Source organism: Rhinichthys klamathensis, unplaced genomic scaffold, assembly GCF_029890125.1.
Source record: "Rhinichthys klamathensis goyatoka isolate OS25496 unplaced genomic scaffold, OSU_Roscu_1.1 h1tg000306l_1, whole genome shotgun sequence".
Taxonomy (NCBI): domain Eukaryota; kingdom Metazoa; phylum Chordata; class Actinopteri; order Cypriniformes; family Leuciscidae; genus Rhinichthys; species Rhinichthys klamathensis.
Window position 1 is genome coordinate 595,900 of NW_026606825.1, and position 20,077 is coordinate 615,976.

Consider the following 20,077-nt stretch of genomic DNA (forward strand, 5'->3'; position numbering starts at 1 on the left):
AGATAGATGGTATCATTGGTCACAAGTTAAACCTTGCTTAGTGAATGAACAAGATGATAATGATGGCTTATGGCCTGAGATTGAGCAATGTTCATCCATTAGTTTTAAAGATTGGGAACAAAGAAGTGATGTTAATTATTTCTCTGCTTCCATTTCAGGAATCAATTCCATTGACATTGATTAGAGATGGTTGCAAGTTATTCTCGATACCCAACGACGATGGTATGCTTATTTTTATCAAGAAAGCCAAGCCTTATGGACTCCTCGAGTTCAAGAAATTACTCGGAATGCAACTCTGAAATCTGGCCAACATTTTACTCTACCCTTTATTTCCAAATGGGGATTATGGGATTGGGTGCCACGCAATGATAAAGACCTTGCTAAATATCGTAAGGACGTCTTTGGAGGATGTAACTTTTACCACCAATATACAAAAGCAGAGTAATTTGGCCGGTAAAAGACGGGGGGTATACTGGTAGTGCTCAAAGACGAGAAATTTGTTCCAAAGAACAGTGTGAAGTTATAGGGTTAAACCTCATAACGTCTACTAATGTGGAAATTAATTTAGTTCTGAATCGTACCCACATGCTTACAATATGGGATTCATTGACCCAAGGGTGTATTTATCCCATAGTGTTGCCATGTGAAGGGTTTTTGAGGGATGCTTCCTCAAGAACAACAAGATTTAAGGGTAATTATGTACGAGTATGGCATTCAGAAGATGAGAATGAATATTGTGAGACTGAACTAGAAACTGGGGAAATCGGAAGGTGTTTTTATCTTTCTGCGGTAAAATCAAACAAAGCTCAAACATGCCCAAATACAACTATTGCACCAGCTCATGGTATTTTGTTGGCAAAAGAAACCAAAACCTTGATAAATGAAGCCCATATGGTGCGACAACGAATTAATTATAACTTGAACTCTCTTCTTACAGTTTTTGATCAGTCTTATTGTGGTAATTTTACACAAATAAGAAGTTGGTTGGACAAAGAAGTTAAATATTATACCTAGGGATGGCCCGATACCATTTTTTTTCAAACCGATACGAGTACGAGTATTTACATTTGTGTACTTGCCGATACCGAGTACCGATACCGATATTTCTACCGCAAAAGTAATAGGCTCCCAGAAAAGAAGACGACTATTTTAGAACACAGGTTAGAAGACAAGGTTATTTTCTTCTCTGCTTGTTTTAACAAGTCTAAAAATAAATAAAAATTAGTAAAATAATAAATGTATTAACACACAAACCACTGTTAATTTAACATAAAAGCAAGCAGGCTAGTGCATGGTCTGGCATGACTGAATGCGCGCAAAGTGCGCTCCCTTAATAAATCCTAAAAGCTGACAGTTCATCGCGATCTCACACATCTCTGTTATTATCAATGAAGCTGACTGCACAATGAATCTTTCATAATATCCACACTTTGTTTGTTATAATTAGAGGATTTGCCAGCATACAGAATTCAGCACTGAACAAAAAAGTCAGTTTTGAGCGGTGAGGGTAGTCTATCTTAAATGCTTCTGATTGGCCATTGCGTTCAAGAAATCAACACATATGTCTGTGATTGGCTACATCGCTCAACGCTGTAACCATGTTATGAATAGAAACTCTGTCCTGTAAATCGTTTCTATTTTGTTGTAGTTGTTCTTGTTGCTTTTCTGCAAGAGATGAATAAAAATCTTTTAGTTTTTATGTTTTATTCATAGATATTTCTAGTTTGCGGGAGTCCCGCGAATCGTTTTATTCTCTCGTAACCCGCACACACAGAGTGAGTGCATTACCGCCCGCGCGCGCGCTCGGCCATCAGATCTATGATGCGTCTTCAGATGTTTAATTAGATTGCTGGTGTTAAACGATGTACTTTCTTTCCCTCCTCTCGACACCTTAGCTGAACATAACTCACAGTCTGCCTTGCTGTTGTCATCACCCCTTTTCTTGAAATGAGCCCAAACCGCCGACATTATACTTTCCTATGCCTCAGTTCACCTCGACAAAGCACTCGCGGCGGCCAGTTTCGTTTTGCAAAATGTATGTGGTATCGGTGCGTGGTATCGGCGAATTTTTATGAGTACGAGTACAAGTATATTAGGACAGTATCGACCCGATCCCCGATGCCAGTATCGGTATCGGGCCATCCCTAATTATACCTCTAAAAATCCTCTGAGTAGTAAAAATCGTAAAACTCGAAGTATATGGGGAGACATAGCGGGGGTATTTGGTTCTGTCAATTCAATTAGTAATACTGCTCAAATGAATCAACTAAGCGAGTATACTCAGTGGGTGGGGACAATGTCTGGGAAAGGACTCACTGAGGCTCTTCAGGGTTCTCTACATATTATAGCAGCGGGTCAGCATCTTAATGATGCTGCAAAGGAATTGGCAGATGCATTAACAAAATCGTCTAATTTTGAGACCCATCGTGCGGCGTGTTTATTTTTAGCTCAGAATTTAAAGGATCAAATGGTAGAAGATATTCAAGTTATTCGAATGGGACAAGTTCCTGAGCGAATAGCAGAATCTTTGTTAGTGGTTTTCGGTAATCAGCTTAATTTGACTTCTGCTAAACATATTCCATTAGTTAAAATCGCTATTAATGAAAATTCGTTGTCAGGTTCTGGAATGTTACCTTTGATTATGATATGGCCTCAATATGGGAAGCGCAATATTATGACAGTCAGGCAATTCCAATCAATGGGTGTTAGACAAGGAAATTCAGTAATTAGATTAGGAAGGAATGGATATTGGGCTGACGGCGATACACCAATGATTTCTACCACAGACTGTTGTGTTGAGGAACATGAGTGGGTAATTTGCTCATGCTCTACAATGTTTAGTCTATCTCTTAATGGTTCTGCTGTTTGGGAAGTAGTTCCTTTAGATCAAGCAACAGGTGCATGGCAGGTGTCAGAAGCACAGTGGTGTATATTACATGATGGAATAAGTGAAAATATGATATACGGGGGAAAGTTGTGTCCAATTCCTCCTGATCCATTTTGCCTTGAGATTCTCTATCCTCTTCACTTGGGTGGAATTCATGTTCCACATGTGCAATTGTTGCAGTTAGAACCACAATGGTGGAATAATGATCTAGTAGAAGAACGGAATTATGAACTCTTTGAGATGGTTAGAATAGTTAAAAAGAGTGTAAAAGCAGCTCAAGAGGAGGGAATTCAAGCAATGGGTCATGTTATTGTAGCAAATGGAGTAGCTAAACTAATGTCTGAGAGGAAACTACCACGAATCCTAGGGAATTTATCATGGTCAGATTGGATAGTTTTGACTATGGTAGGAGTTTTTGTGTTCATGCTAATAATCCAAGTCCTTATATGTGTTACTAGAAGGAAAAGTACCAAACCTGTCAAATTGATTATTTCTAACGAAATGGATAGAACTAAGAATGGGACATACAGCGTGAAATAAGAGATTTCACACATTCTACACTACCTCACAAACAATGAACATCCGTTTACTGATTTTCAACCCCAAGGGATAGGATCCTTTAACATCAACGTTTATTTTAATTTCTTGTTTTGGTTTGGAACTGGAGGATTTAATTAATTAACGAGTTAATTAATTAATGAGTTCAGGCACGGACAGAAGACTTATTAGTTTTTCTTTTCTTAGATGACTGGGGTTCATTTTAAATACATACATATAGATATTAAAATACACACAGTATACGGGGACATAACATGGGTTGGGGTTTTGTTCTTTGTTTTGTTTTGTTCTTCTTTTCTTTTCTTTTTCCTTTCCTGTTTCCATTCTTCTGTTCTTTCTGTCTATTTTCTTGGTCTGCTATTTCTTCTCCTCACTATCACTTCTATAGGTTGGCCACCTGGGAATGATGGTGTGGAACTGACGGCCGTAGTTCCAGTGGAGGGAAATGAAGATTCAAAATTTCATCTTTTAATATTATTTCATTATTAAATATTAGGTATCTGTATTATTATTCTTTATTAATATTCATAATCAGTTGTATTATCTTATGGAGTTTCAAAAGCATGAGTTGAACGCATGAGGGAAACTATAGATAGCATGGAAGCATGAGATGATCATATGTCAGACAGGGGGAAGCTATATTTTGCTATGGGGTGTGTACAATGTAACATGTTCGACTGATGTAAGTGTATCACAGATGTAAACAACAAGGATAGTTCTTAATATGGAAGTGAATTGTGACATGTTAAACATAACGTATACGTATGACATACGTTCTAATTTTAAGAAGCTCAGAGCAACATGTTTTGTTACCTTACAAGGAAGCTGTAAGACTCTCTGTGATGCATAAAAACACAATCTTACTGTACTACCTCAGAGAAACACGGAAACGCATTGACCTGGCATGAATACAACATCTTGAAGTTTCTCTCCTGACATATAAGAATAAAAATCTTTCTTGGCAAGATAACTGGTGTCCGGTCCCGTAAATCAAATAATAACGGGGAAACAAAAGAGGCTTTAATTCCAAGTCTACACTTTTAACCTCCCAAAAGAATACGGTTTTATTAAGAAGTTTTTAAAGAAGCATGTTTTAGAGGATTTAGATGTCACAGTTTTAACTAATCACAAGGCTCTTGTCTCTTCTGTGCAGGACCGGGAATCAGTGAGTCCAATCCCAGGCCTCACCCTTGGTGAGGCAAAGCAAACATGGAAAAACGCGGCCCACCCTGCTCTCCGGAACAGGCATAAGGACTTAGCGTGGATGGTGGCCCATGAGATCCTCCTGGTCAGGGCGGTTATGCACTCCAGAGGCATGGCCAAAGACTCAACCTGTCCACGGTCCGGGTGCAATTGCCCGGAGACCGTGCGGCATCTGCTCTGGGAGTGCCGTGCTGCGCGGGACCTGTGGACCAGGACCAGCCCCCTGGTTTTCCCGTGCCTGCCAGCGGGTGGGGTCCAGATGGAATACAAGCTCGCCATCCTGGGGGTGGGTCAGGGCTTGAAGGAGATGACATCGAAACAATTTACCTCGCTCTGGCTCACCCTCAACCATATCAAGGATGCCATCTGGACCACCAGAAACCTGCTGGTGGGGAAACGCGTTACGGTGCCCCTCCACGCGTGCGAGCAACTTGTAAGATCAACGCTGCAGGAGGCGCCGGACGTCGTTATTCGGATGGGGGGGCTGCGGTCGCACGAAAGAGGTCCCGGCCACCGCCGTACCTGGCCGCCCGTAGATGCACCCTCACCAACGCCGGCTACGGGAACAGCGGGCCAGCGGACCGGAGGGAGGGGACCTCCGCTGGGCACTGGAAACGCTGGGCCGGTTGCCTGTTCCGGAGAGAGGAGTGATGGGAAATCTTGATAAGGACTCACTCCGCACAAAAGATGACTTCCTTTTTTAACATTTTATTTTTATTTTATGATTGATTTTTATCCTCTAAAGATGGTTTTTGACACCTTTTAACAACAACAACAGCACCACAAAGACTCTTGAAAACACACATGGACTTTACAAACAAAAAACAAGCACAAGGACTTTTAACAAACATGCATACATGCATATACAATTATTATTTCTTTTTTTTTATGATTCCACTGTGGTTTTTTATTTAAAAATTGTAATGTTTTTGTAAGTTGTATGTTGTGAAAACTGTGACAATAAAACTGTTCAAAAGAAAAATCTGTTCTTATCAGTTTAATATCTGAGACGTGCCCTACCCGGGCACCATATATTAAATTGCTTTTTGGAGCTGGGAGATGGAATAGGGGCTTGCTCCGTTCACTCCACGCATCGACCCGGTATTGCAGTACTTCTGGGAACGGTGCACCCCCCTAAAGTGTTCAATGAAAGAAATGTTTTGGTGTTATGTGGCAGCAGGTGTTAATGGAAGTAGTGTGTATTGTCGTGTATGGGTGTTGTAGGTGATCATATACTATACTAGTAAAGGTAGAATCGTGGTGTAAAAAAAAAAAACTCTGTTCCTATCCGTTTAATATCTGATTCGTCCACTATCCGGGGACTGCGTATTAAATAGATTTTTGGCTCACGGAGCCGGAGCATGAAAAAACAACAAAAAAGCCCGTCACTGCACATTTTTGATGTCTCTCTTATCTCTTGGAGTCTTTACTAACGAGCTGATGAGTTGAATCAGGGGTGTGTGTGTGTGTGTGTTTGATTGTCAAACCGTTGGTGAGGATTGCGAAGAGGGACAGGGTGCTTCTGACTGAAGGCCTGGGAATTCATACTTACCTGGCAGGGGAGACACTATGATCAGGAAGGTGGTTCACCCAGGGCGAGGCTTGGCCATTGCACTCCGGTTGTGCTGACCCCTGCGAATTCCCCAAATGTGGGAATCTCGACTGCATAATTTATGGTAGTGGGGGACTGCGTTCGCGCTCTCCCCTGGACACACTGGTTAAAAGAGCAGATTGTTAAAGTTCCACTTATGTTTTTCTTCTTCTTCTTCTGATTGTTGATGACCTAGGAAGTCCAGATAATTTTAACTGCAGTGGTTGATCGGGAGATATAAAACAACCTTTGTGAAAGGAGGTTTTTTCTTTTTTGTTTAAATGGATTTGTTTTATTCTTCTTCAAATAATCTCCAATATTTAACAAACGATTTGATTCACAGCAGTTGTCCTGGAGGCAAAGTTGTTCATAATGAGGAGGTCTATCATGTGGTATGAATACCTTGTGCATGTGTGAAACATCACGTGATATACAGCCGTCTATGGCCGTATTCATGTTGTTGTTTTTTCTGTTTACAGCGCCACCAAGTGGCCAGTCGCCGCATACCTTTTCACGTGACCACAGGCTGAGCCCGTACACAGGTGTACCGAGTTGGGTGTAATTGTCTCATTCCGTTGGAGAGTTATAGCCATTTAAGTAAAGCCCGCCTCGCCAACTCCCAACGTTTTGGCGTCCGGTCGCCAACGCGAATGGAAATTCCGACTTTTTTCACGATCACTGTTGGCAGTCAGACTCCAGAGAATCTTTCTGCACCGGTTTGGGTCAGATCGGGCAAAAAACCTAGGACTAGTGTGCAAAAGTAGGTTTTTCAGAAAATCCAAAATACCCGAAAATCTCGCCAGCGCGACCATCCAATCTGAGGCGTGCATCTTGTTCGGCCCGAGCCAAGGATTCCGGTCATGTAAGACACTTGGGTCTGCGACGGACGGTCGAGAAGTTACGAGCCATTTCGTACTTTTGATCGCTGCAGCGCCACCCTGGGGCCGATCGGGGCGAGCCTTGGTGATGTTGTAGACCGGGCGGGTACTAGCATCCGTCAGAGTTTCAAGTCTCTACGACGTACACTTTGGTCTGCCCGCTCACTTTTAGGGCAGAATGTTGATGATCCAAAATCCCAGGTTGCACTCCAGAGTGTCGTGTTGTGCACTCTGTTGTGATCCATTTTCGGTGTGACAACCAATCTGAGCTGAGCTTGTTTGTTGGCGACCTTAGACCCTCTCGCCGCGGCCCAGGTGGGCGTGGCTTTTGCCGGCTCCCCCGCCTCTGCGTCATTGTGTCATCGCTTCTCGGCCTTTTGGCTAAGATCAAGTGTCTGGTCCTAAGGTAGAGACAGCGATCGCCTCTTGTTGGACTTGGTCTCGTGTGTTGCTTGTCACACGGGACATACACCCTTCAGGAGGTACAGTGACAAGCGGCTTTTTTATTGACGACTCGTTCTGCGAGGAATCTTCTGGTTTTAAGGTAAGCAGGTTTTAATTTATTTATTATTGTGTACTTATTGTTTGGATTTTAGCCGCAGCGGGCTGGTGGTGCCTCCAACATGTCGGCTGCTCGTGCCGGCATGAGGAGGCACCACAGCGTGCGTTTTAATTTCAAGCCAAAAGAGGATGGTACTCTCCTGACTTGTTCTAGATTGGATTTTTCACGGAAGTACATCCAACAGACTCTAGGTTTTAAAGCAATGGATATAAACTGTTTGTTGACTCTGCCCCAAAATCGGGGTTTTGATGTAAGTTTTGCATCCGCTACTCTGCTGAATACTTTCTGGTCTCGTTTTGAAACATGCAAAGCCAATTTCTCCATGTTCACAGTGGAAAAGCTGACTGATAATTCACTGAAAGTTGTGATTGTCAGGATGTTTAATGAAACTGTGAGTGGAGAAGACATTGTAGTGTGGTTGGCAAGATATTGCTCTATTCGCGGACAACCAGTCAAGGTTTTAGACGAAGACGGTATCTGGAGCTGTGCGTGGAGAGTGCCCATACAACAATGGGCAGATCCCAACAGCTACCATGGCCTGAGTCAAATACCATCAATGATTGTGTTGGGGGAGAATAGAGGCTACATTCACTACCAAGGGATGCCCAAGCTATGCCGTAAATGTGGCAAACTTGGACATCTCGCCGAGGCATGTCAGGAAATAATTTGCAGAAAGTGTAGAGAGATTGGGCACACCTTTGAAGAGTGCCACAATGGCAGAAAGTGCAACCTTTGTGGGGAGTCATCCCATCTCTACAGAGATTGCCCGAAAAGTTTTGCCAACAAACTTAAAAGCAACAAAATGGCCGCCCCACAAACAGATCAAAGGAAAGAACAAAGGAAGGAGGAGGTGATCCCTGAGGTTTTGGCGGGAATTTCAAATTCCCAGCCAGCCTCAGGGATTGGTCAGGAAAGAGAAAGTGGGGCGGCCACAGGGGCGGAGTCACAAATGGAAACGGAACAGGGGGAGGGAACCACTCCCGGGCAAGACAAAGGCAAAGAAACAGAAAACGGAGAGGACGAAACGGTTTCCTCCCTCAATACCGTCTCGGAGGTGAGTATGCCCTCCAGTGGGAGTGAAGTTGAATCTTCACTCCCAAATGCTCAAGTGCAGAAGAGAACTGCGGGATCTCCTCTGTGCATAACAGTGGAGAAAAGACCGAGGGCCACACATCGGCTAGATAGTTCCTCCCCGGAAGATCTGGACCGCCTGTGGCCCTCAGAATCCCCCAATGAAGTTTCTTTTCTGCACTTCAAGCTGAGAACATCGACACCGAAAGAGTCACAAGAGTTCAGCTCTGTGAATCCGGAGGTGTCAAACTCTTGCCCCCCTGAACCCAGTCCCCATGGGAGAAGGGAGGGGCAGGAGGCACAGGGAATTCTATGATTTTATTTGTTTAAAACTGTAACCTTTTAAAAATGTATGTTTTAAGCTTCATGCCTTTCTATTTAATACTGCTCATGGCCCTCACAATCTCGACCATCAATGTGAGAAGTGTGAGGTCCACGTCTCGAGCACAGAGCATTTTTACCTTCCTAAAATCATGTAATTCAGATATGTTTTTATTACAAGAGTGTGCTTTGCCCTTTTTAACCCAGTACAGGAAATGGGAAGACAGGTGGACCTCTGGACCCTCAATATGGAGTGGGTCAAATTTTAATCGAAACGATGGAGTCGCTATACTGATTAAAAATCCAAATATCTTGGTAAAGGGCAGCACAGTGGTGAGGGACGGACGGGCACTTTTAGCAAACATGACTTTTTTAGGAAGGGATTTTAAAGTGTGCAATGTATATGGTTTTACGGAAAAAAATGAAAGGTATGAGCTTTTAGAGGACTTGCAGCCCCACATGCTGGGGAGGGCTCCTCTGGTAGTAGCAGGGGATTTTAACTGTGTTTTAACTAGAGCAGATAGGAAAAGAACGGGGGATGATTTTAGAGTGGACAAAACATCAGTTTTACTGCAAAGCTTAGTCAGAGATTTTAAACTAGTTGACTGTTTTAAAAGTCTGCATCCAAGAGAGGAGGGCTTCACCTGGATCAGTGGTGATGGCACCAAAGCCTCTCGCATTGACTATGTTTTTACACGTGAATGCCCGCCAACTGATGCTAGATTGACTCCCGTTTACTTTTCTGATCACGCAATGCTATCCTGCACCCTCGCACTAACCACGGACGTGACAGTAGGCAGAGGGATGTGGAAACTAAACTGCTCCCTGTTGCAGGATGAGGAGATAGTCAAAGAATACAGGGAGCAGTTTAGCCAATGGCAGACTCTCCAAGACTTCTTTGACTCACAAGCACTGTGGTGGGAAATGGTGAAGGGTAGGACTCAGACGTTTTTTAGAAAGAAGGGCAAAGAGAAGAGAAAAAAGGAAAAGAGGTGCATCGTGGGGCTGCAAAAGAGGTTACAACGATATTTTAATCTTTTAAACAATGGTCTTGATTTTAGTAAAGAAATAATTGAAATCAAAAGAGTAATGTCTGCTTATGAACAAGAAAAAAGTAAAGGAGTAATACTTAGAAGTAAAGAACAAGAGTTGGAAGAAGGTGAAAAATGTACACGCTATTTTTTTAAAAAGATTATAACAAAAGGCGGGGGAATAACAAAATTAAAAACAGGTGGGGAAGAAGTGAAAGACACAGAGGGAATTTTAAAGCAAGTGGAACATTTCTTCTCAGAGTTATACAATGAAAAAATAGTGCAAGATGATGCAGTAAGAGAAATGCTAAGCCTCTTAGAAACAAAAATTAATAAGGAGTGTGCCTTTTTAACACAGGATTTTACGGTTCTCGAGTTGACAGAATGTAGAAAGGGTTTTAAAAAGGGGAAGTCCCCAGGGATGGATGGGCTTCCCCTGGAATTTTATGAAACATTCTGGGACATTTTAGCACACAATCTATTGACCGTTTTTAAAGAGTTTGACAGACTGGACATATTACCCGACAGTTTTAGATCAGGGATAGTATCACTTTTACACAAGAAAGGAGACAAAGCAGACTTAAAAAATTGGAGACCAATCACCCTTTTAAATGTTGACTGTAAAATTTTTAGTAAACTTTTAGCTAGTCGTATGTCAAGAATTTTAGAGGACGTGATCCACCCGGATCAAGCGTGCGCTGTGCCAGGGAGGAAGATCACGGACAGCCTGATTTTGATAAGAGACGCAATCTGTTTTGCGAGAGACAGAAACAATCGGCTTATAGTTCTAAATTTAGACTTTGAGAAAGCATTTGACCGAGTCTCGCACCAGTACCTGTTTCAGGTACTGGAAAAATTGGGGCTGCCAGGGAGGGTTCTAAAGTGGGTGGGGATGCTGTATAAAGACATAACCAGCAGAATTCTTATAAATGGGCACTTGACAAAAGCAGTAACTGTATGCAGTGGCGTCCGTCAAGGGTGTCCGTTATCTCCGCTCTTGTATGTGGTTTGCATCGAACCACTGGCACAGCTCTTGAGAAGGGACCAATGGATCAAAGGACTGAGAATTCCAGGTACAAAAGGACTGACGGACTTAAAATGTGTTTTATACATGGACGATGTGACAATTTTAACAACTGACCTTTTATCAGTACAGAGAGCACTTGACCTGACTGACCAATACGGGCGAGCCTCTGGAGCAAAACTCAATAGAAACAAGTCCGAGGCCCAGCTTTTTGGACCATGGGGTGACATAGACACGACAGGACTAGACGTGAATTTTAAGGAAACTGACATTAGGATTTTAGGAGTAAAGTTTGACAAAGAGGGGGGTGGACAAGGAAATTGGACAGAAATGGTAGGGAAAGTTAGACAACGACTGGGCTTTTGGAGATTACGGACGCTGACATTGGAAGGGAAGATTTTAATTTATAAAGCTGTGATCTTAACCTTGTTTTTATTGCTTTGCTCTGTTTTTAGGCCACCAAGGTTCTTCCTCCTGACAGTCGAGAGGGCAGTGTTTTATTTCTTCTGGGGGTCAAAATGGGAGCGCCTAAAAAGAGAAGTGGTGAAGAAGAGGAAAGAGAATGGAGGGAAAGGCCTCCCCGACCCCTATCTGTTTTTAGCAAGTAAATTCACAGCACTGCATTTTAAATATGCTATAAACCCCTCCAGAGAAAACAAAACTGCAGCAATGGTCAGATTTTGGATGGGGTCATATCTGCGTAGTTTGAAAGTTTTACCTGTCGATCTGACTGTCCCAGTGTCCTTTAACCTTCCACAAGAATATTGTTTTATTAAAACCTTTTTAAAAAGACATGATCTAGAGAATCAAGATGTTACTGTTTTAACAAATCATAAGTCTCTCATCTCTCTTGTGCAGGATCGGGAATCGGTGTGTCCGGTTCCAGGCCTCACACTAGGTGAGGCCAAAGACGTTTGGAGGAACGCAGCCCACCCAGCTCTCCAGAACAGGCTTAAGGACTTGTCGTGGATGGTGGCCCATGAGATCCTCCCGGTCAGGGCGGTCATGCACTCCAGAGGCATGGCCAAAAACTCCATCTGCCCACGGTCCGGATGTGGTTCCCCGGAGACCGTCTACCATCTGCTCTGGGAGTGCGGTGCTGCGCGGGACCTGTGGGCCAAGACCAGCCCCCTGGTTTTCCCGTGCCTGCCAGCGGGTCGGGCCCAGATGGAATACAGGCTCGCCATCCTGGGGGTGGGTCAGGGCTTGAAGGAGCTAACATCAAAGCAATTCACCTCGCTCTGGCTCACCCTCAACCACATCAAGGATGCCATCTGGGCCACCAGAAACCTGCTGGTGGGGAAACGCGTTACGGTGCCCCTCCACGCGTGCGAGCAAATAGTTAGATCTACGCTGCAGGAGGCGCCGGACGTCGTCATTCGGATGGGGGGGCTGGGGTCACACCAAAGAGGTCCCGGCCACCACCGACCCTGGTCGCCCGTAGATGCACCCTCACCACACCGGCTACGGGAACAGCGGGCCAGCGGGCCGGAGGAGAGGGGATCTCCGCTGGGCATCGGAAACGAGGAGTCTGGGGCCTGTTCTGGAGACCTGGAGTGAATGGACAATCTTGATAGGGACTCACTCGCGATCCTGCACAAGAGACAATGTTTTAGTTGGCATGTTTTATTGTTTTTATTTGATTTATTGCTACTGTATTTTTTCATTCCTTTTACCTTTCTTTTAAAAAACCAACATTTTACACACATGGACTTTTACACAACACACTATCCAACACTGATTTTTAACCTTTAATTGTGTTATTTTGTTTTAAAGACATGTGGAATGTTTGAAAGATAAATGTGGAAGTGTAAAGAATGAATTTGTAACAAACTTTTTTCGAAAGAAAAAATCTGTTCTTATCAATCTTTTTATTCTTTTACACAGTTGTCTATTTCCTTATTTATTTATTTATTGTATAGTTTTAAACCCTTTTAGCTGTCGGTGCCTCCATCATGTCGGCTGCTCGTGCCGGTGTGCGGAGGCACCACAGCGTGCGTTTTATATTCAGAGAGGTTGAGGGGAAGCTCCTGGGTATGTCCCGTATGGATTTTTCCAGGAAGCTGATCCAAAAGACCCTACAGTTTAAGCCTGAAGATTTGAATTGTTTGATGACTCTGCCCCTGAACAAGGGATTTGACGTGAGCTTTAAAGCTGCTTCCCTTCTTAAAGAATTTTGGCAAAGGTTTGAAAATGTTAAAGCCCAGTTCTCCATGTTCACTGTGGAGAAACTTTCTGATAACACACTTAAAACTGTGATTGTCAGGATGTTTAATGAAACATTGACTGGAGACGATATTTGTGTCTGGCTGGGTAGATTTTGCACTGTTAGAAGTCAGCCTGTCAAAGTGCTAGATGAGGATGGCATTTGGAATTGCTCCTGGCGGATTCCCATCAAACAATGGGAAGACGCTGGGGGCTACCAGGGCCTGAAACATCTGCCTTCCATGATTGTGCTGGGAGAAAACAGAGGCTACATACACTATCAAGGGATGCCAAAGTTATGTAGGAAATGTGGAAAAGTTGGGCATCTTGCCGAGGCATGCCAAGAATTAATATGTGGGAAGTGCAAAGAAATTGGTCACAGTTTTGAAAAATGTACCAATGGCAGGCGGTGCAATCTTTGTGGAGAATCAACCCATCTCTACAGAGACTGCCCTAAAAGTTTTTGCCAACAAGCTAAAAATGGCCGCCCCACAAACACACCAAACAAAAGAACAAAGGGAGGAGGAGGTGGTCCCTGAGGTTTTGGCGGGAATTTCAAATCTCCTGCCAGCCTCAGGGATTGGGCAAGAGAGAGGAAGTGGGGCGGCCACAGGGGCGGAGTCAAACACTCAAACTGAAAGGAAAGCCACCATAATTGGGAAAGATAAGGAAGGAGAGGAGTCAGAGGAAGAAACAGTTTCCTCTTTAGAAACGGTTCCGGATGTGTTTTTAGAAACCAGTGGGAGTGAAACTGAGCTTTCACTTCCAAACGCTCAGGTGCAAAAAAGGCCTGCGGGATCTCCTCTGTTTGATACAGAGGAGAAAAAGGCTAGGGCAGCACATCGTTCGGATAGTTCCAATTTGGAAGATCCTGAACGTATGTGGCCCCTAGAATCCCCAAATGAGGTATCCTTTTTGCACATAAAGCTAAGAACATCATCGCCGAAAGAACTGCAAGAGGTTTCCTCTGTAGCTCCGGAGGTGGTAAGCATTTGCCTTCCTGACCCCAGTCCATCTGGGAGGAGGGAAAGGCAATTGCAACAAGATTTTAATTATTTATTTTTGTAGTCTTGTTTGTCTTCTGTTTTAAATGTCTCATACCTTTTTAACCTTACTGCTCATGGCCCTCACTATCTCAACCATCAATGTAAGAAGTGTGAGGTCCACCATACGAGCACAGAGCATTTTATCCTTTTTAAATACTTGTAAATCAGATTTGTTTTTAATACAAGAGTGTGCTTTGCCCTTTTTAACCAGGTACACCAAGATGGAGGAAATATGGCCCCCTGGTCCCTCCAGCACAGTGGTGAGGGAATGGCGGGCTCTTTTAGCAAATCTAAACTTTTTAGGAAGAGATTTAAATGTTCTCAATGTGTATGGTTTTACAGGAAAAAATGAAAGGTATGAGCTTTTAGAAGACTTGCAGTCCCACATGCTAGGTAGGGCTCCCCTAGTGGTGGCAGGGGATTTTAACTGTGTTTTATCAAAAAAAGATAGGAAGAGGGTAGGAGAGGATTTTAAAGTCGATAAGACAACGGTTTTATTGCAGGGCTTAGTGAGAGATTTTAAATTAGTCGACTGTTTTAAAAATGTGCATCAACGAGAGGAGGGCTACACTTGGTTCAGTAGTGACGGCCCCAGAGCCTCTCGCATCGACTATATTTTTACAAGAGATTGCCCGCCAACCGATGCTACAGTTACCCCCCTCTTCTTTTCTGACCACTTAATGCTGTCTTCCACCCTTTCACTGCCCACTGGTGTGACGGTAGGGGGAGGGCTGTGGAAGCTGAACTGCTCCCTTTTAGAAGACGAGGATGTAGTAAGGGAATATAGGGAGCAGTTCAGCCAATGGCAGACCCTCCAAGACTTTTACGATACACGTGCACAGTGGTGGGAGATGGTAAAGGACCGGACAAGACAGTTTTTTATGAAAGTAGGAAGGGACAAGAAGAATAGGGAAAAGAGATACATGATGGGGCTGCAAAAAAGACTACAAAGATATTTTAATCTTTTTAATAATGGCTTTGATTTTAATGATGAAATGAAAGAGGTCAAAAAAGAAATGTCAGTTTTATCCAGTTTTCAAAGTAAAAGGGTTATTTTAAGAAGTAAAGAGAGAGATATAGAAGAAGGTGAAAAATGTACTAGGTATTTTTTTTAAAAAGATATTAACTAGGGGAGGGGCTATGACCAGTGTAAAAGTAGAAGGGAGGGAAGTAAAAACAACACATGAAATTTTAAAAGGGGTTGAGCATTTTTACCAGGAGTTATATAGTCCAAAAGAAGTACATGAAACCACTCTAAAGGAAGTTTTAAAATTTTTAGTCAAGAAAGTAAATAGTCCAAATGAGCTTTTAATCCAAGATTTTACCATTTTAGAAACCCAAAAAGCACTCAAAGGTTTTAAGAGGGGTAAATCTCCAGGGGCAGATGGACTCCCCCTGGAGTTTTATCTTACCTTTTGGGATATTTTAGCTCACGAATTACTGACTATTTTTAAAGACTTTGAGACCCTTGACAGACTTCCGGACAGTTTTAGAACAGGGATAGTCTCTTTACTTTACAAAAAAGGTGACCGGACTGACTTAAAAAATTGGAGACCTATTACGCTTTTAAATTGATTGCAAACTTTTTAGTAAAGTTTTAACTACACGTATGTCGACCGTTTTAGAGGACGTAATCCACCCGGATCAAGCTTGTGCTGTGCCCAGAAGAAAGATAACAGACAGCCTAGTTCTGATTAGAGATGCCATCTGTTATGCGAGAGACAGAAACATTCGGCTTGTAGCCCTAAATTTAGATTTCGAAAAAGCTTTTGACCGGGTCTCGCACCAGTACCTCTTTCAGGTACTGCAAAAAATGGGCTTTCCAGAGAGGTTTATAGCTTGGGTGGGACTGCTGTATAAGGGCTTGGTCAGCAAAATTCTTATAAATGGGCATCTTTCCAAAGCTGTAAATATCCACAGTGGCGTCCGTCAGGGGTGTCCTTTATCTCCCCTTCTGTATGTGGCTTGTATTGAGCCACTGGCACAGATCTTGAGAAGGGATACATGGATAAAAGGACTAGACATACCTGGGACCGGTGGACTGACAGCAACGTGTGTTTTATATATGGACGACATCACTCTTTTAGCCACGGACATTTTATCCATACGAAGAGCAATGGACTTGACTGACTGGTACGGTCGGGCCTCGGGCGCCAAACTCAACAGAAGCAAGTCCGAGGCCCTGCTCTTCGGACCGTGGGACGAGACCGACACAGATGGACTCGATATAGATTTTAAAGACACAGATTTTAAGATTTTAGGAGTTAAATTTGACAAGGAAGGGGGTGGACGTGAAAACTGGACTGACTTGCTAGGGAAAGTTAGGAAAAGACTGGGGTTCTGGGGACTACGACAGATGACTTTGGAAGGTAAAGTTTTAATTTTTAAAGCCGTCATTTTACCTCTAATGTCACTTGTTTGTTCTGTTTTTATCCCACCTAGGAAATTCCTGAGGAACCTAGAGAGGGCGGTGTTTTATTTCCTGTGGGGGTCCAAGTGGGAAAGATTGAAGAGGGAGGTGGTCAAGAAAAGACCAGAAAATGGTGGAAAAGGCCTCCCAGACCCCCACCTGTTTTTAGGCAGCCGTTTTACCGCCCTGCACCTGAGATATGCCGTGACCCCATCCAAAGAAAACAAGACCGCAGCCTTTGCACGATTTTGGATGGGGTCTTATTTAAGATTCTTAAAACTTTTACCAGTTGATTTGACGACCCCTGTGTCTTTTAACCTCCCAAAAGAATACGGTTTTATTAAGAAGTTTTTAAAGAAGCATGTTTTAGAGGATTTAGATGCCACAGTTTTAACTAATCACAAGGCTCTTGTCTCTTCTGTGCAGGACCGGGAATCAGTGAGTCCAATCCCAGGCCTCACCCTTGGTGAGGCAAAGCAAACATGGAAAAACGCGGCCCACCCTGCTCTCCGGAACAGGCATAAGGACTTAGCGTGGATGGTGGCCCATGAGATCCTCCCAGTCAGGGCGGTTATGCACTCCAGAGGCATGGCCAAAGACTCAACCTGCCCACGGTCCGGGTGCAATTGCCCGGAGACCGTGCGGCATCTGCTCTGGGAGTGCCGTGCTGCGCGGGACCTGTGGACCAGGACCAGCCCCCTGGTTTTCCCGTGCCTGCCAGCGGGTGGGGTCCAGATGGAATACAAGCTCGCCATCCTGGGGGTGGGTCAGGGCTTGAAGGAGATGACATCGAAACAATTTACCTCGCTCTGGCTCACCCTCAACCATATCAAGGATGCCATCTGGACCACCAGAAACCTGCTGGTGGGGAAACGCGTTACGGTGCCCCTCCACGCGTGCGAGCAACTTGTAAGATCAACGCTGCAGGAGGCGCCGGACGTCGTTATTCGGATGGGGGGGCTGCGGTCGCACGAAAGAGGTCCCGGCCACCGCCGTACCTGGTCGCCCGTAGATGCACCCTCACCAACGCCGGCTACGGGAACAGCGGGCCAGCGGGCCGGAGGGAGGGGACCTCCGCTGGGCACTGGAAACGCTGGGCCGGTTGCCTGTTCCGGAGAGAGGAGTGATGGGAAATCTTGATAAGGACTCACTCCGGTCCAGCACAAAAGATGACTTCCTTTTTTAACATTTTATTTTTATTTTATGATTGATTTTTATCCTCTAAAGATGGTTTTTGACACCTTTTTAACAACAACAACAGCACCACAAAGACTCTTGAAAACACACATGGACTTTACAAACAAAAAACAAGCACAAGGACTTTTAACAAACATGCATACATGCATATACAAATTTTGTTTTGTTTTTAATGATTCCACTGTGGTTTTTTATTTAAAAATTGTAATGTTTTTGTAAGTTGTATGTTGTGAAAACTGTGACAATAAAACTGTTCAAAAGAAAAAAAATCTGTTCTTATCAGTTTAATATCTGATACGTGTCCTACCCGGGCACCATATATTAAATTGCTTTTTGGAGCTGGGAGATGGAATAGGGGCTTGCTCCGTCCACTCCACGCATCGACCCGGTATTGCAGTACTTCTGGGAACGGTGCACCCCCCTAAAGTGTTCAATGAAAGAAATGTTTTGGTGTTATGTGGCAGCAGGTGTTAATGGAAGTAGTGTGTATTGTCGTGTATGGGTGTTGTAGGTGATCATATACTATACTAGTAAAGGTAGAATCGTGGTGTAAAAAAACAAAACTCTGTTCCTATCCGTTTAATATCTGATTCGTCCACTATCCGGGGACTGCGTATTAAATAGATTTTTGGCTCACGGAGCCGGAGCATGAAAAAACAACAAAAAAGCCCGCCACTGCACATTTTTGATGTCTCTCTTATCTCTTGGAGTCTTTACTAACGAGCTGATGAGTTGAATCAGGGGTGTGTGTGTGTGTGTGTTTGATTGTCAAACCGTTGGTGAGGATTGCGAAGAGGGACAGGGTGCTTCTGACTGAAGGCCTGGGAATTTATACTTACCTGGCAGGGGAGACACCATGATCAGGAAGGTGGTTCACCCAGGGCGAGGCTCGGCCATTGCACTCCAGTTGTGCTGACCCCTGCGAATTCCCCAAATGTGGGAATCTCGACTGCATAATTTATGGTAGTGGGGGACTGCGTTCGTGCTCTCCTCTGGACACACTGGTTAAAAGAGCAGATTGTTAAAGTTCCACTTATGTTTTTCTTCTTCTTCTGATTGTTGATGACCTAGGAAGTCCAGATAATTTTAACTGCAGTGGTTGATCGGGAGATATAAAACAACCTCTGTGAAAGGAGGTTTTTTGTTTAAATGGATTTGTTTTATTCTTCTTCAAATAATCTCCAATATTTAACAAACGATTTGATTCACAGCAGTTGTCCTGGAGGCAAAGTTGTTCGTAATGAGGAGGTCTATCATGTGGTATGAATACCTTGTGCATGTGTGAAACATCACGTGATATACAGCCGTCTATGGCCGTATTCATGTTGTTGTTTTTTCTGTTTACAGCGCCACCAAGTGGCCAGTCGCCGCATACCTTTTCACGTGACCACAGGCTGAGCCCGTACACAGGTGTACCGAGTTGGGTGTAATTGTCTCATTCCGTTGGAGAGTTATAGCCATTTAAGTAAAGCCCGCCTCGCCAACTCCCAACGTTTTGGCGTCCGGTCGCCAAAGCGAATGGAAATTCCGACTTTTTTCACAATCACTGTTGGCAGTCAGACTCCAGAGAATCTTTCTGCACCGGTTTGGGTCAGATCGGGCAAAAAACCTAGGACTAGTGTGCAAAAGTAGGTTGTTCATAAAATCCAAAATACCCGAAAATCTCGCCAGCGCAACCATCCAATCCGAGGCGTGCGTCTTGTTCGGCCCGAGCCAAGGATTCCGGTCATGTAAGACACTTGGGTCTGCGACGGACGGTCGAGGAGTTACGAGCCATTTCGTACTTTTGATCGCTGCAGCGCCACCCTGGGGCCGATCGGGCGAGCCTTGGTGATGTTGTAGACCGGGCGGGTACTAGCATCCGTCAGAGTTTCAAGTCTCTACGACGTACGCTTTGGTCTGCCCGCTCTCTTTTAGGGCAGAATGTTGATGATCCAAAATCCCAGGTTGCACTCCAGAGTGTCGTGTTGTGCACTCTGTTGTGATCCATTTTCGGTGTGACAACCAATCTGAGCTGAGCTTGTTTGTTGGCGACCTTAGACCCTCTCGCCGCGGTCCAGGTGGGCGTGGCTTTTGCCGGCTCCCCCGCCTCT

General features: G+C 44.1%; 1 protein-coding gene, 3 non-coding genes and 1 pseudogene across 4 annotated transcripts; all 5 read left to right on the forward strand.

Moving 5' to 3' along the window:
- The first annotated feature begins 802 nt into the window (after positions 1–802).
- LOC130104239 (uncharacterized) lies at positions 803–5,312 on the forward strand. The gene is made up of 3 exons (XM_056270728.1): positions 803–1,010; positions 2,155–3,325; positions 4,599–5,312. Exons 1-3 carry the CDS (start codon positions 892–894, stop codon positions 5,310–5,312), a joined length of 2,004 nt encoding a protein of 667 aa, XP_056126703.1. The 5' UTR covers positions 803–891.
- A 287-nt stretch (positions 5,313–5,599) lies between these two features.
- Positions 5,600–5,783, forward strand: LOC130104290 (U2 spliceosomal RNA). The gene has a single exon (XR_008809477.1). It is a non-coding gene; the product is annotated as a U2 spliceosomal RNA (small nuclear RNA).
- A 409-nt stretch (positions 5,784–6,192) lies between these two features.
- Positions 6,193–6,356, forward strand: LOC130104248 (U1 spliceosomal RNA). The gene has a single exon (XR_008809459.1). It is a non-coding gene; the product is annotated as a U1 spliceosomal RNA (small nuclear RNA).
- An 11,874-nt stretch (positions 6,357–18,230) lies between these two features.
- Positions 18,231–18,406, forward strand: LOC130104296 (U2 spliceosomal RNA; annotated as a pseudogene).
- A 409-nt stretch (positions 18,407–18,815) lies between these two features.
- LOC130104253 (U1 spliceosomal RNA) lies at positions 18,816–18,979 on the forward strand. The gene has a single exon (XR_008809463.1). It is a non-coding gene; the product is annotated as a U1 spliceosomal RNA (small nuclear RNA).
- Positions 18,980–20,077: the final 1,098 nt, after the last annotated feature.

Coding starts and splice junctions, on each gene's coding strand:
- LOC130104239 (XM_056270728.1), top strand. CDS start 892: ATGGTGCGACAACGAATTAATTATAACTTGAACTCTCTTCTTACAGTT. Junction 1,011..2,154: donor AAAGAAGTTAAATATTATAC/CTAGGGATGGCC, acceptor CCCTAATTATAC/CTCTAAAAATCCTCTGAGTA. Junction 3,326..4,598: donor TGTTCATGCTAATAATCCAA/GTCCTTATATGT, acceptor TCTTCTGTGCAG/GACCGGGAATCAGTGAGTCC.